The 16993-nt window shown below is 36.2% G+C and overlaps 1 protein-coding gene across 4 annotated transcripts in view; it reads right to left on the minus strand.

The window, feature by feature from the left end:
* Positions 1-16993, minus strand: part of RUNDC3B (RUN domain containing 3B) — a 128750-nt gene that overhangs the window by 12977 nt on the left and 98780 nt on the right. For 2 of the 4 annotated variants that reach the window (XM_032402247.1, XM_032402248.1), the window contains one exon: positions 5941-6087. The exons of the other annotated variants lie outside the window; for them this stretch is intronic. In XM_032402247.1, the coding sequence (XP_032258138.1) occupies positions 5941-6087 (147 nt within the window). The remainder of the gene's footprint in view (positions 1-5940; positions 6088-16993) is intronic. 4 annotated transcript variants of the gene reach the window in all.

A 16993-nucleotide genomic window follows, 5' to 3' on the forward strand; every position in this document is an offset into this window, starting at 1 on the left:
ATGATGACTTTTCAAATGTCCAGTATAAGAGTTCTTAGATTTTTAAGTAGCAGAAAATTCTATTATAGGAAACTTCTGATAATTATTATAGTAGATAAAACATATATGAGCTATACAACATGTAATAAAGAAGGATGCCCAGTATTTATATAATGCTTACCAAATGCTAAGTCCTGTCCCTACACATTTTATATATATTAACTTATTTAATCCTCAAAACTACCCTAAGAGGCTAGAATTACCACTATTCCCATTTTATTTTATTTTATTTATTTATTTTTTATTTTTTAAAGATTTTTTATTTATTTATTTGAGAGAGAGAGAATGAGAGAGAGCAAGCACATGAGAGGGGGGAGGGTCAGAGGGAGAAGCAGACTCCCTGCCGAGCAGGGAGCCCGATGCGGGACTCGATCCAGGGACTCCAGGATCATGACCTGAGCCGAAGGCAGTCGCTTAACCAACTGAGCCACCCAGGCGCCCCTACCACTATTCCCATTTTATAGCAGAGTAAACGGACACAAAGAAGAGATTAGATTTGAACCTGGTAGCCTGGCTCTAATTCTGTCCCCTTAACTTCTATGCTATCTCCTTCTCCAGTACAGAAAGAAAAAATTTAGTTTTCTGTTTTATTAAAAACCTTATTAAAGAACAGCTTGTGTCTGAGACTGACCATGTAAACTATACTGTACTGAACTGTATCACTGAAAATTTCACTTGACTTTCATTAAAATTTTATTTCTTTAGCTATAGAAGAAAGCAGGAACACAGGCATTCAATAAAGGAAGTTATAAATTTCTTTTCCAAATTATTTTTCTGTGCCTAATAGGTAGAAGGCTTGTTTTTAAACTTTTGGCTTTAAATGAGTTTCTGACACTGATTTTTTCATCGTAAGAAACTTGTTGGTTAATATTATTAAATTTTAAAAATTACAGAAATATTTACAAACAAAATACCCAGAAGCAAAAAAGACATAAAATTCATTTAAAAATTATAAGGACTGCGAGCTCATCGGCACACATTTACAGCAATCCAGGACTGTCACTAGTTGGGGGGAGGAAAGCCTATAAAAGCTGCCTCTGATAAAAGCTACACAAAATGAGTCTTCTGCATTACCTACCAAAGTTCCTTTTAGATATCACATTAACAAATGGAAAGTGATTGTGGAAACTATCTACCCTTCAATTTGTTACATTTAGTGAACAATCCTATAGTTTACAGGCTTCACTTAACCAAATGCCAATGAATATAGAAACAGAACTTGGTAGACAATGATTTCTGAAGCAATAATAAAAAATCCAAGCCAAAATGAGGCCCCTTATTCAAAAGATATTCATAAGAGTACCATGTAATATCTTCCTTGCATGAAGGTAATTTACAGACCCACCACCTGGGAGAAGTCTAGTTTAGCTGTCTGCAACTATGAGAAGAAATGGGTTTTCCACATTCTTACCTGATTGCCAATACAACTGGTAGCTCCCTCTGACAAGCATGTTGTCCTGGAGTAAACTGTCTATGGGAGTTCTGTCTTTAAAAGGTCACCACTAAGTCCTATTTTAGAATTCTAGACTCCTTAACATCATACTGTAAGATTCAAACGTAACCCACCAGGCACATCAAACCAATCAACAGTCTATTTCCTGGAGCATATTTTTTTAAATAGCAATATCTTAATCAAAGTAAGAACCCCAGACAGTAAGACAGGAATCATAACAAGTGTCATAAGCATCTGGGACCATAATAAAACCCATTGTATTCAATATCTAATTATTTAAAATTTTAAATCACTCAAATACAAGCTACTATACAAAGAAACTAGATACCAAATAAAGGCAAATTAAAAGAAACCGAGCAAGAGGCCTGAATTTACTTATTAGTAAATTTTCTACAATCTTACACTTTGTATTAATGATCAGAAGTCAAGATATGGAGAATCTGTATCACCTATTTGCCCAATAGATGTACTGAGGTCAATAATAATTTATATTATCTCGTAGTCATTGGGCAAAAAAGAGTGTTAGGCTCAGGAGACGTTATCCACATGAAGAAAATAAAAACACAGATATGCACACTGTAGACATAGAGGCACATGAATGTGCATGGAACCAGAGATGGGCTGTTCTTTTTATTCTTGGTCTGATTTTCATAGAAATGTGTTTAACGAACAAAATAAGCATTTCCTTTATCAGAATATCTATATCTTCTTAATCTACTAAAATTAATGGAAGGATGCAAGGGAGCCTGAAAGGGAAGGCATATGTGAGTGAGGTCAATGCAAACCTTACAAGCTGTAGAAGATTTTTTTTTTTTAAGATTTTATTTATTTATTTGACAGAGAGAGAGACAGCGAGAGAGGGAACACAAGCAGGGTGAGTGGGAGAGGGAGAAGCAGGCTTCCCGCAGAGCAGGGAGCCCGATGCAGGGCTCGATCCCAGGACCCTGGGACCATGACCTGAGCCGAAGGCAGACGCTTAATGATTGAGCCACCCAGGTGCCCCGCTGTAGAAAATTTTTGAAGCCTCATTACTTCAGGGAGTTCTGCTCCAAAAATACTGGAAAAACACACATGGGAAAGAGAACCTATACACATCAGAAGTAATTATATCCATTCATAAGTCATCAAAAAAATTAGTCTACATAGAACTTGAAGGGCATATAAAAGCTCGTAATTCTCAATAATTTTGTGAATGATAGTCAAATTAAAAACAATGATAAATTTAGAAGATTAAAAAAGCTTAAGTAGAAAATAAAAATATGATGACAATGAATCTGATCTTTTAGGATGGAAATGAGTGGGTTAGGCAATAATCTAACAAGATTATATAACATATACTCTAATACGTTTATATAACTACTATCTAACAAGCTCATGTGGCCTAGACTTAACATATAAAAAACACTAAACAGAACTTATTGGAAACAAAAAAGTAACCAATTGCTCTATGTGTATGTTTTATATACTTATTTATTGTTGAGTTTTTACAGTCAGCCTGTGATGCTTTAAACAATTTTAACATGATATTCCTATGCTTGAGATAAAGGAAAGGATATAAAATCCAGCATAATTAATTAGACCTTGCCAGGTCTAAATAATCAAGAAAAAACTGAAAGTGATATTTTTAAAGTTTTATAAACAGTACAGTAAATGAAAATAAATGTAAGATCTTCTACTGTGAAAAGGATTCTTCTATGAGTAGGTAACAACATAGCCAAGTTACCCTACATCACTCATTTTAAGAAATGTCAGCTAGACCAAGAAATTCGTTAAATCAAACAGCACATTATCATTCTTTTCAAAGCTAACTCGACAGAGCTCCTAGAGAAATACAGACATCCCATATTCTTAGAAGGAAATTATAATATCATATGATAACTAATTATAGGGCTAGTTTCTTTCTCCAAATTATCAAGAGCACTAATATTCCTTATTTAGGGATTTTAGCCACCTCTTCCATAATTTATAGGTTCTTGATAAATGTTTGTTAAACTTGCTGAAGACACTGGTCAAATTAAGAGGAATCAGTGATGAGGTTAGTTCAAGAGCTTTGGATTATATTACAGATTTGGGGGGGAGCAAAAACTAGATCCTGAGAAAAGCTATGATTTGTTTCAAACATGATTTAAGGAGCACTACTCTATTCTGGAAATCCAAAGTCTCCATTTTTACATTAAAAAGTTGGGATTATTTTTTCAGAACAACTGGGGATCTGCTGGTCATTTTAATCTTACATAAATTTTACAAACTCTCTAACAAAGTAGAGTTTAGGACAGTGGGTGAGTGTATATTCTCCAAACATGGAAGATAAAAAGTTATTTAAGAACATAAACAAAAGAGATTATATAGAATATAAATAAAGATCCCCTGAGAAGTAGTAGGTGCCACGCAATTTATTACTGACTTGAATAGGCATTACCCCCAGTATTACATGTACAGAAGGTAAGAGATGTTGCTTAGTGTTGTTACACAGCAAGTAGGGTAGCAGAGATTACTCTCAAGTCCTGACCCTAAACTCTGGGTCCAGGGATCTCCATACTACACCCTAGCTGCATACATTTTGTTCAGGAATATAGCCATTCAGCAACAGGGCCATCTAAAGGCAGCACCAACATCGATGGTAAAGCCAGATGAAAGGAGGATGCTGAGAAGGCAAGGGGACTCCTTCTTCAGCTAATGGTGTAGCTGAGTCAAGGAGTATACAGTCTGGATCCATGCTAAACAGACCAACAGGCAGTTTTACTACTTTCTTTTCTGACACTGCAATTACTTCTGCTGCTGCTAGAATACTTCGTAAAAGCCAGTCATTTTTACCACCACATGCAAAGGTAAACTCGAAATAACTCTTCCACTTAGACTCACTGGTTCCTCAAGACGTAGCTCTACAGGCAGGGCTACATACGGGTCTTTTAGCTAAAATATTTTACCTCCTACTATCTAAAGCGACAATGTTATTGCAACAAAAAGCATCCTATTGTCTTTTAACTTGTCAGAAGTTAATGTTATAATATTTTTGCAGTTATAAAAGCAGGAGCATCTCACGTGTTAGAGAGAGATAAGTGGACCAATTATTGCGATGGATTCCGTTTTTCAATCATATATCAGAAATAGTAATAAATATTCTTTTATTACTTATATATGTCATAGAAAAATAAAATTATAGACCAACATAAGAAGATATACTCTAGTTATTTATAACTCTCGGAGGGTATATAAGGGAACTAGATCCAATCCGTGAAGGACTCAGTCAACACCTTGAATCATACTAAGCAGCATGGTTTAGTAGATGTTGAAGAGAGTTCTACTGATTTATTCTATAAATAGTCTGCTCACTTTCCCCTGCCTATCTCTAGCAATCAGTGACACAAACAAAAAAAAGCATTTTTTAGCAACAGAAGGTCAAACTTATTTTGAGTACTCCCTTTGATAAATGAAAAAAAATCACACAGTAAAGCAGGTAGAAATTATGTCTATGCTAAAACAATCCCTGTAGAAATGTCTGGCTACTAACTACCTAGGGAAAAGCACCGTAAGAAGCACAGATAGAAGTGTGTGGCTCTACGAGTGAAGTTTATAAATAAGGACTCTAAAAGAAGAGTGGAGAAGAAAAAAAAAAAAAGGGAGGGAGGGGAGAAGGGAGAAAGAGAAGAAAGGGAGGGGGAGGAGGGAGGAAAGGCAGAGAACAGAAGGGGATGGAGGGACAGAAGGAAATAATTAGAAAACTAGCTGAAGATAGGAAAATAAAGATATTGAAAGAGTTATCAAGATGGGAAGATCAGCTAAAAGCCAAAAGAAGGTAATACAATTTATAAGTTTCAAAATGAAGATACTCTAAAGGAATGCAGCCTAAGATTTTGCAGCTCTCTCAACATTTTGACACTATGACTTAATGAAATAGTCCTAAACAGTGGGACAAAGAAATACAAAAAGAATCTTATGGCCCACAGGTGGGGTGATTATATCTTCTATAGCCTCCAAAAATTAGATTTATTGAAAATAAACAAAACTCCCTCTGACCCACCAAGAACAAGTATCTTTTCATTCTTTATGAGATGGAATTTTGTGTTTTCTAACTAGCAGGAAAATTAATCCTAAGGCAAATACAAATACCAAAGCTAAAATTCAAAAATAGATGGCTCATTAAATACGAGCTCATGGACTTAACTGAAGGACTGGCTGAAGACTTAAGGGAGAAGCAGGTAGCTGGTACAATACTGCATAAGAATTTCTTAGATATTTTACTTCCCCAGGGTGCCTTGGCTTCAAAACGTTAACATATTCACTGCCTTAATCTGACTTTATCAAGCCAAAGTAGTCTTAAATTCTACTTTTGCCCTAAGGTAATAATGATTTCAGAAAGAAGAATAAGTGAGAAACCAAAGTGGATAACCGTATGTTTTGGTACAACTAAATTTGTAATTAGTTGGAAAAAAAAGTATTACACTTACTCATACCACTGTTTATTGTGTTTTCGGTAAAGCAACGTATCCAAGGCAACAGCATTGACATCCAGAGCTCCTGGGGAAGGCCACTGGTTGGTGAGGTGGGCAGTTAACTCTTGTCTTGATCTTAAATCATTATTCTTTAGCACAGTCCTGTGAATATTAAGATGGTGAGTGCTTTTGTCTTCACTGTTCTGCAATGGCAGAGGAACCTAATGGTATCAATCGGGCCCCCAAAATTTATCTCTTTAAAATGGTATGCTAACAGATTGTCAACAGAGCTATAGGAAGGCTGGCTGGGGCTAGTAAGGTCTCCTACAACATGTGTTTTTCATTCTTTCTCTAAAGGCTACAACACATCACTAACGTGTGAAATTCAGATTTCCTATCTTTTCCACAGAGATATTACTAAAGGACTAAAGCTGCGTTTTACACCTTACCTAAAAAATTTTGATATCTTAAAGTTATAATCAGATTCCAGTTAAAGTAAGAAAAGATTCCATGTATATGATTTTCTAGCATCAACATTCACACTCTAACTCAGTAAACAAAAAATTAAAATGAATTAAAAAACTAAATGCAGAAAAATACTAAAAAACCCATAAGATTTCTGTAATTTTTTAAGAGAAGTGACTACCAATAAACCTTTATGAAAATAATTAAATCAATGATAACTGGACTGAACAATATAACCCACTGGAAATCTTTCATCTACAGAATGAAGCCATTGTAACAGCTCATGGTTTACTTTCGTTTTTGTAGAACTGCTAACTCATTAATAACGACTTGCAAAAGAGCTAACTTTTGGCCTAAATTTAAACCTCACAAACCAATTAATCACTGTCACAGGACAGTGAACCAGTGAATCATTGAACCATGATTCAAATGGAAAAACCCCATTTAAATGTCTCGAACAGGCTACCTGTGAATATTTCTGATTTTACAGGATATCTGTGTATGTTTAAAAATACTTGCTCCATCTATGTCCACAAAGAAACATTATTTAATGTAAAGACTAGATTCTACCTCAGGATGGAATACTAAAAAAGTGAAATAGGCAGAAGCCTGTGAGAAGGTACTACATTAAGATATTCTTGTAGGCTACCTGTAACAATTTCATTTCACTGGAAAAAGAATGAAAATTTTAAAAAGGACTTTTAAGGTACTTTAACATGGGTTTTTATGAAAACAGTAAAGAGTTCAGAAAAACTTCAAGAGTGACAGAAAAATCACGTTAAGCAGAAATGGGTAATGCTGGCCAGAGAATCTATTAAAATAAGTCACCATTATTTTGGCTTCTCTTATTAGACTTCTCTTTCACATATTCACTCTCTCTAGGGTCTCCAGTGCATGTCACTGGAAAACTCAACTTCAATATCATCACTGGTTTACAGAAAATATTCAGAGCACAATGCAAGAAAGGCAAATGTGCATCTGTGAGGAAATGACATTGGAAAAATTCAGTTAATGTCAGTAATTGAACAACCTCCCATTTAGAATATATTCTGGGAAGTGAGAAGTTTTACACTGCATAAAACAAAAAAAGGAACTAAGTTTCACAAAAGTTTTTACACACTACTTGTCCATGGCAAATTTTTGCCTAATGACAACTTATCGTATTGTCTTTAGGCTTCTGTGTTTAGAAATCCCAATTACACATTGTTTTCGGTGGGCAGCTGCCCAGTCCTTGGACACGGGAGATGGAGACTGCAGTATACTGTGTCATCTGTGCTGCACCTGCTTTCCACTCTGTGACAAATGTGGACACGGACAATGCTGGCTCTTGCCTTGCCACTACGAAAGGGAAGGGTTCCTGGAGAAGCCTTGGGTAAGGCCCTTTCTCTCATCACTCTAGTACACTAAGGGGCAGGCAAGGAGATTAAGGCACGTTGAAAACCCCACCCCTGAATTCTGAATCTTGACTCTGTCTATTTAGATAATGCAGAGACAAAGCAGTTTATTCATTCTAGCAGTAGGCCCTGACCAAAACGTACCAGCAAAGAGACAGGCCTGAAGTTCCTACGTGCTAATCCTCTGAAGTAGCTCGGCCTACCTCTCTCCAAGCCTACTTTTCCCGTCTTTCTTTCCATTCCTTGAGTTGCTGATATCAATCTAATGAATTCCATTTATGCTTAAGAGTTGACTCTGCTTTCTTACCATCAAAGAATCCTATTACTCACTGAGAACAAGCAAAACATACCTAGAGTTAACTTCAAGAGCTACACAAAAGTAATCTAAATGAGGTTAATATGAAAAATGAGGATATTTTTCTCATTGGCCAAGCTTAAAAATAGGTTCATCTTACTCCACAATTACTGTTACTTCCTAGTGTGAAATCAGTGGCAATTTAAGGTAAAATTATGTGATATTCACCATTTAACTTTAATTAAAACTCTAACCAATGTTAACACTAATAAGCTAATCTAAAAATTAAATCATTCTATATGAGATAGATTCTACTTGTAACTTCTATCTATGATACAAGTCTCTCATTAACAACTGAACATCTCTCATTAAGGTAATAATTCTACAGAAAGATACAATACAGGAAATTATTACAAAAGTGGCAGTAACATACTTATCACAGCTAATTTTAAGAACTTTCCTGTGGTATCTACCCTTAAATTGCTAGATAGATAATTTCTCTTTAGATTTTCAACAGGGATTATGCAAGAAGTTGGCCACAAAAATTCTAATTCAATCCCCCCACAGCTTTACTGAGGTAGAATTAGCAATTAAAAACTGTATACATCTAAAGTGTACAACTTGATGATTTGATAGACATATACAAAGTAATCACCACATTCAAGCTAATTAACATATCCATCACCTCACAGTTACCTCTTTTGTGTGATGAGAACACTTGAGATGCACCCTCTTAGAACACTTCAAGTATTCAATACAGTATTAAGTACAGTCATGTTGCTCTATATTAGATCTCCATAATTTATTCATCTTGCATAACTGAAACTTTGTACTTTTTAACCAGCATCTCACTTACCCCTTTCTCCAGGCCCAAACTGGTAACAACCATTCTACTCTCTGATTCTCTGAGTTTGACTATTTTAGATTCCACATATAAGTGAGATCATGTACTTTTTGTTTTTCTGCATTTGGCTTATTTCACTTAGCCTAATTTCCTCAAGGTTCATCTGTGTTGTTTCAAACGGCAGGATTTCCTTTTTTAAGGTGGAATAATACTCTATTGTGTGCATGTGTAGCTATAGACACAGGGTCTTCATATATCACATTTTCTTTATCTATTCATCCATCCATCCATGAGGTTGCTTCCACCTTTTGGCTATTGTAAATAATGCTGAAGTTAACATAAGGAGTGCATATATCTTTTTGAGATTCTGACTTCATTTCCTTTGGATAAATACCTAGAAGTGGGATTGCTTAAACATAAGATAGTTCTATTTTTAATACTTTGAGGAACCTCCTGTTTTCCAAAGTGGCTGTGTCGGTCTATAGTCCCATCAAAAGTACATGAGGGTTCCCTTCTTTCCACAACCCCAGCAACAGTTGTCATCTACCATCTATCTGATAATAGACATTCTAAGTAAGAAGATATTTCACTGTGACTATGATTTGCATCTCCCTGATGATTAGTGAAGTTGAGCATCTTTTCATATACCTATTGGTCATTTCTATGTCTTTTCTGGAGAAATGTCTATTTAAGTCCTTTGCCCATTTTTAAATTGAGTTAGTTTTTTGTTATTGAGTTGTATGAGTCCCTTACAGATTCTGAATATTAACTCATTATCAGACAGATGTTACAAATATTTTTTTCCATTCTGTAGGTTGTCATTTTACTCTATTGAATGTTTGCTGTGCAGATTCTTTCTAGTTTGATTCAATCCATTTTTCTATTTTTGTTTTTATTGCCTGTGATTTTGGTATCATAGCCAAAAATATCATTGCCCAGAGTAATGTCAAAAAGTTATTTCCCTGTTTTCTTCTAGTAGTTTTACAGTTTTAGCTCTTTAAGACTTAAATCTTGAATCTATTTTGAATTGATTTTTGTAAATGGTAAAAAAGGAGTCTAATCTCATTCTTATGTGTGTGGATATTCAGTTTTCCCAACACTTGTTTATCAAAGAGACTCTCCTGTTCTGATTGTGTGTTCTTGGTAAGCTTGTCAAAGTTATCAGTTGACTTGTAGATGCATGGATTTACTTGGGGGCCCACTATTCTCTCCCAGTGGTCTATATGTCTGTTTCAGTGCCAGTACCACACTGTTTTATTATAAATATAAAATATATTTTGAAATCAAGAAATGTGATGTCTTCAGCTTTGTTCTTCTTTCCAAAAACTGCTTTGGCTATATGGGGTCTAAACTATGAATTTTAGGACTGCTTTTTCTATTCTCGTAAAAAATGACATAGGGATTTTGATAGGGATTGCGTTGAATCTGTATATCATTTTGGGTGCTATGCACATTTTAACAATATTAATTCTTCTTCTAATCCATGAACATGGGATATCTTTTTTTTTAAGATTTTATATTTTGAAAGAGAAACAGTGAAAGAGAGAGAAAGACAGACAGCACAAGCAGTGGGGAGGGGCAGGAGAGGGGCAGACGAAGAGGGAGAAGCAGGTTCCCAGTTAAGCAGGGTGCCCAACGTGAGGCTTGATCCCAGGACCCTGAGATCATGACCTGAGCTGAAGGCAGATGCTTAACCAACTGAGCCACCCAGGCACCCCAGGATTTCTTTCTAAAAATATTTTATTTATTTTGAGAGAGAGAGAGCATGCACACGGGGTGGGGGGGGGAGGGCAGAGGGAGAGGGAGAGAATCCTAAGCAGGCTCCATGCTCAGCACATGACCCGAGCTGAAATCAAGAGTCCAAGGCTTAACCAACTGAACCACCCAGGTGACCCAGGGTATCTTTTTGCTCATCTGTGTCTTAATTTCTTTTGTCAATGTCTTAAAATTTTCAGGGTACTAATCTTTCACCTCTTTGGTTAAATTTATTCCTAAGTATTTTATTCTTGTTGCTATTGTGAATAGGATTGTTTTTTAAATTTCCTTTGCAGATATTATTTGATATCCAGAGATTAATACACACACACACACACCTTCCTGTTGAACTGACCCTTTTATCATTATATAATGACCTTCTTTGCCTCTAGAGAGAATTTTAGACTCAAAGTCCATTTTGTCCAAGTGCAGACACCCTGCTTTCTTTTGGTTACCATTTGCATAAAATATCTTTTTCTGTTCCTTCACTTTCACCCTATGTATGTCTTTAAATCTAAAATGAGTCTTTCGTTAATAGCATATCACTGGATCTTACTTTTTTAATTCACTCAGTCTCTCTATGCCTTTTGATTGGTGAGCTTAATACTTACTATTGCCATTCTGTTAATTGCTTTTTGTCTGTCTCTTGCAGTTTTGTCCCTCTCTTCCATTCTCACTGTCTTCCTTTGTTATTTGATGATTTTTTGTAGTGATCTGTTTCCATTCTTTTTATCTTTTGTGTTTGTACTATAAGCTTATTCTCTGTGGTTAGTTTGAGTCTTGAATAAAATTGCATGTAGTTATAACTTTCTATTTTAAGTTGATAACTTCAGATGCATACAAAAAAACACTCCGTGTAAAGCACTTGGAGAGTGCTTTACTATTTTTTAAGTACATATGCCCAAGTTCAGTTTTAACCAGAAATTTAAATTAAATCTACAAAATATTCCCAGACAGTATTTTCATGAAAATTGAAAAAAACATTTTTATAACTAATACCAAGTAAATGTATTAAGCAGGTCATGGAAGATACACTTAAAATGTATAAAGAATCAACAATCTAAAAGTACCTGTGATTATCATATTTTTTCATAACCATTCTCAAAAGAGGAAGTCCAGAAAGTACAACTTAAATTCTCCTCTTATATTCTACTGTTCCCAATTACTGGCTTCTAGATCTTTGAAGAATCTTTGTCTTGCTTACATAAAAAGTTATTTTATTTGACGTTTTAGTAAAAACATATCATGTGAAAGTAAAGTTTGATTCTTTTTGTGTAACTATGTTGAAATATGCATGATTATTAATTTATCAATTGACCTTTTCATAAGCCCTTTGAATATAACCTCAACTATCTGACCGAGCATATCTTTGATGGATACATAAATTCAAAATACCATGGATTTATAAACACAAAATCTCTCTATGAAACAGGGAGTCCAGCTCTCCTGTGAAATAGTTTGAAACAAAACAGTATAGCTTTCAGTTAAAGTTCAAGGAGTTGTTTTATTTTTCAAAGGAAAATACCTGAGTATTAAGCCCTCCTGGGCATGACAGAAATATTCGATGAACACAATTTATTCTGTAGTACCTAGCTAAAGCCTGAAAAGTTCCTGTACTTCCTAACTATGTAATTTACACTATATATAATTTGCCAAAACACATTATTTTTCTTAACTTATCTTAAGTAAGTACAATATAACACAATATGACTCTGGATTGACTACAAACACCACAACACTACTTCACTGTGAATCCTCTGTGCCTTCCCAGGAGGAAATTGTTTCTCAATGTTTTTAAAGAAAAAACAAATCTAGTAAGAATGCATTGTTGCTTACTGTCTCTTTTTAAAATAGCATTCCATATCCACATTGCTCATTAAATAATCTGCTAAAATCCAGTTTTGAGAATTTGTCACATGAATATGAAACATCAAGAGAGTATATTTAGGTGACTTCTCAGGAAGATGGCCTGTAGGACAATCCTAGGCTCACCATGTCCCATGGATGTACCTAGATAATACCCACATCAGTATAAATTACTCAAAATATGACACAAAGACTAGAAGAACAGAATCTTTACAGCTAACTGTAGGGAAGAGGTCACATCGAAAACAGTAGGAAGGGCAAAGATGTGGCCAGACACCAAACTGACCCGCAGACTGTCCATGGGAGGGAGTGACATCAAAGGCACGGAGAAGGGAAAGGGACAGATCCCACACCAGGCATCCTAGGTACAAGGGACCCACGCTGGGAAGACTAATTCTCATAACATCTGGCTTTGAAAACGAGAGGAGCTTAACTTCTCGAGTTTTTACAATAAGTAGACCGTAACACCTAGAACTTTAAAAAATCAGTGCTCGGCTCTGCTAGAGCAGGAGGGGGATAGGAAACTGAGTCCCTGCTCTTAAAAAGCCAGAATATCCACACTGAGATACAGCATAGAAGCAGCAGTTTGAAAAACACCTGGGATATATGGGGAGGAGATTTATTTACTAATTTATTTACTAGCAGAATGTGTGCTGGTGGGATCTTTAGGAGACTTGTCCAAGAACAAAAAAGCTGATGGGCACCATTTCCCTACCCTGTCCCCCAGCCTGGATATGCAGACACCTGCAGAACCAGTGCAAACACTCTCCATGTAGCTTGCTAACAGTGCCTCCCACCCCTGCGCTCTCCTGTGGGTTGTCCCCTCCAACGTCCCCTGAGGAGCTCCCCAAAGTGGCTCCAGCTCCCCTCCCATAGCTGACCCACTCAAACCTTACTAAAAGTGTGCCCCACCCCTGCATCATTCTGCAGATCCACACCATCCAACCTGCCCCAGGCAAGAATCCATCCAAAGAGACGCCACAAGTCTAGCATTGTGCAAGCAGCCCTGACAGTGGTCAACAGCACTCCAAAAAGACTGCTGCCCTGACGACAGAGCAATATACCCACACACCAGCTCTGCTGCAGTCTCAGCAGTGGGCTGGGGGCAGATACCCAGTCCAACTGCAGGCCCTGCCCACCAATGAAAGTCTCTCAGGGGACAACAAAGAGAGAGTAACCCGCAGTTTGGTGTGACCACAGCTCTGGCAAATGCCTACTCTGATCCAACTCAAGTCCAAGGCAGTCCCACACTGGCCCACTAACAACACAGGGATAAAACACTGCTTAAAACAGGCAAAAAGAGCCATTGCAGATGACTGAAGGGAAAAGCAGCTCAGCCACAATAGTAGGGGGCATGCAACACACATAGGAGATGCCTCTGAAGCTCCAGGTTCTGGTGAACAGGGGACATTGCACTGCAGGGCACTACAGGACCTTTTCTTCATAAGGCCACTACTTTCAAGAGCAGGAGACTTACCTGACTTTCCTAACACACAGACACAGATACAGAGAGTTAGACAAAATGAGGAGATAGAGGAATATGTCCCAAATGAAAAAACAGGGAAAAAAATCACAGTAGGAGAGTTAACAAAACAGAGATAAGCAATATGTCTGATAGAGAATTTAAAATAATGGTTATAAACATAATCACTGAACTTAAGAAAAGAGTGGAGAACCTCAGTGAGACCCTCAACAAAGAGACAGAAAATATAAAAAGGAACCACATAGAGATGAAAAAAATAACTGAAGTTAAAAATTCACTAAGAATAAAGAGTAGACCAGAAGAAGCAGAAGGATGGATCAGTAACCTGGAGGACAGTGTAATGGAAAGCAATCAAGCAGAACAGGATAAAGAAAAAAGAAAAAGAAAAAAATGAGGACAGATTAAGGGAACTCAGTGACACCATCAAGTGTAATAACATCTGCATTATAGGGATCCCAGAAGAAGAGAAAAAAAGGGGGCAGAAAATGTATTTAAGGAAATAACAGCTGAAAACTTCCCAAATCTGGGGAAAAACACAGAAATCCAGATCCAGGAGGCAGAAATCCCCCAAAGAACTCAACCCAAGGAGGTTCACACCAAGACACATTATAATTAAATGACAAAAAGTAGTGATAAAGAGAAAATCTTAAAAGCAACAAGAGAAAAGAAAATAGTTACATACAAGGGAAACTCCCTAATGCTATAAGCTGATTTTTCAGCAGAAACTTTGCAGGCCAGAAGGAAGTAGCATGATATATTCAAAGTGCTGAAAGGGAAAAATGTGCAGCTGAGAATAGTCTACCCAGCAAGGATATCATTCAGAATAAAAGAAGAGATGAAGAGTTTCCCAGACAAAAATTAAAGGAATTCATCACCACTTAACCAGCCTTATGAGTAATGTTACAGGAGATTCTTAGAGTAGAAAGACTATAAATAGGAGTAAGAAAAGTAAGAAGCACAAAAGCACTAAAATTAAGTATATCTACAAAAATCAGTCAAGGGATTTGTGAAATAAAAGGACGTAAAGTACGACACCATATATGTAAAAACATGGGGGGCAGGAGGTAAAAATGTAGTGCTTTTAGAATAGGTTCAAATCGAAGTGACCATCAACTTAATATAGACTACTATATGCATAAGATTTTATATATATAAACCTAATGCTAACCACAAATCAAAAACTGGTAATAGACAGGTAAAAAATATAGAGAATGGAATTCAAGTATATCACTAAAGAAAGCCACCAAACCAGGAGAAGAGAGCAAGAGAAGGACCTGACAAGAACTACAAAACAATCATAAAGCAAGTAACAAAACGGCATTTAAGTACATACCTATCAATAATTACTTTGAAAGTAACTGAACTAAATGCTCCAATCAAAAGAAATAGGGTGACAGAATGGATTAAAAAGCAAGATCCATCTATATGTTGCCTACAAGAGACTCATTTCAAAGCTAAAGACACATGCAGATTGAAAGTAAAGGGATGGAAAAACATCATGCAAATGGAAGACAAACAAAAGCTGAGGTAGCAATACTTATATTGGACAAAATATATAGGTGCCTATGCTGGCTCAGTCCGTAGAGCATGCAACTCTTGATCTTGGAGTTGTGAGTTCAAGCTCCATGGTGAGGACAGAGGTTACATTAACAAAAATAAATTTTAAAAATTGGACTTTAAACAAAAACTGTAACAACAGACAAAAAAAAAAGACAATGCATAATTATAGAGGGAACAATCCAACAAAAAGAGATAATAATTTTAAATACTTATGCATACAACATGGTAGCATCGAAATACATAAAGCAGCTAATAAAAAACATAAAAGACATAAATGACAGTAATACAGTAATCGCAGGGAACTTTAACACCCCACTTACATCAATGGATAGATAATCCAAACAGAAAATCAACAAGGAAACAGTGGCTTTGAATGACATACTGGACCAGATGGATCTAACAGATATATTCAGAACATTCCATCCTAAAACAGCAGAATACATATTCTTTTCAAGCGCACATGGAACATTCTCCAGAATAGATCACATTTTAGGCCACAAAACAAGACTCAACAAATTAAAAAAGACTGAAGTCATACCACACATCTTTTTTGACCACAACACTATGAAACTAGAAATCATCCACAAGAAAAAATCTGGAAAGAACTCAAATACATGGAAGTTAGATAACATGCTACTAAACAATGAAAGGGCCAACCAAGAAATCAAAGAGGAAATAAAAAAATACATGGAGACAAATGAAAATAAAATGGTCCAAAATCTTTGACATACAGATAAAGCTGTTCTAAGAGGGAAGTTTACAGCAATATAGAACTACCTCAAGGAGCAAGATAAATCTCAAATGAACAACCTAAACTTATATCTAAAGGAGCTAGAAAAAGAAAAACAAACAAAACCCCAAACCAGTAGAAGGAAGGAAATAATAAAGATTATAGCAGAAATAAAAAACAATAGAACAAATCAATGAAACAAGGAGCTGGTTCTTTGAAAATATCAACACAATTGATAAACCTTTAGCCACATACATCAAAAGAGAGAGAGAGAGAAGACTCAAATACAAAAATCAGAAATGAAAGAGGAGGAGAAATGACCAACACCACAGAAACACAAGCAATTATAAGAGAATATTATGAAAAATTATATGCCAACAAATTGGACAACCTAGAAGAAATCAATAAACTCCTAGAAACATATAACCTCCCAAAACTGAACCAGGACTGTGGTCCCCATCACCTATTTCACCCATCCCCTCACCCACCTCCCCTCTGGTAACTATCAGTCTGTTCTCTGTAGTTAAGAGTCTGTTTTTTGGTTTATCTCTTCTTTTTCTTTGTTCTTTTGGCATTTTTTTTTTTTTAAGATTTTATTTATTTGACAGAGAGAGAGCGAGAGCAGGAACACAAGCGGGGGAGTGGGTGAGGGGAGAAGCAGGCTTCCCGCCGAGTA

Source organism: Phoca vitulina, unplaced genomic scaffold (genome assembly GCF_004348235.1).
Source record: "Phoca vitulina isolate PV1807 unplaced genomic scaffold, GSC_HSeal_1.0 scaffold4, whole genome shotgun sequence".
Lineage (NCBI taxonomy): Eukaryota > Metazoa > Chordata > Mammalia > Carnivora > Phocidae > Phoca > Phoca vitulina.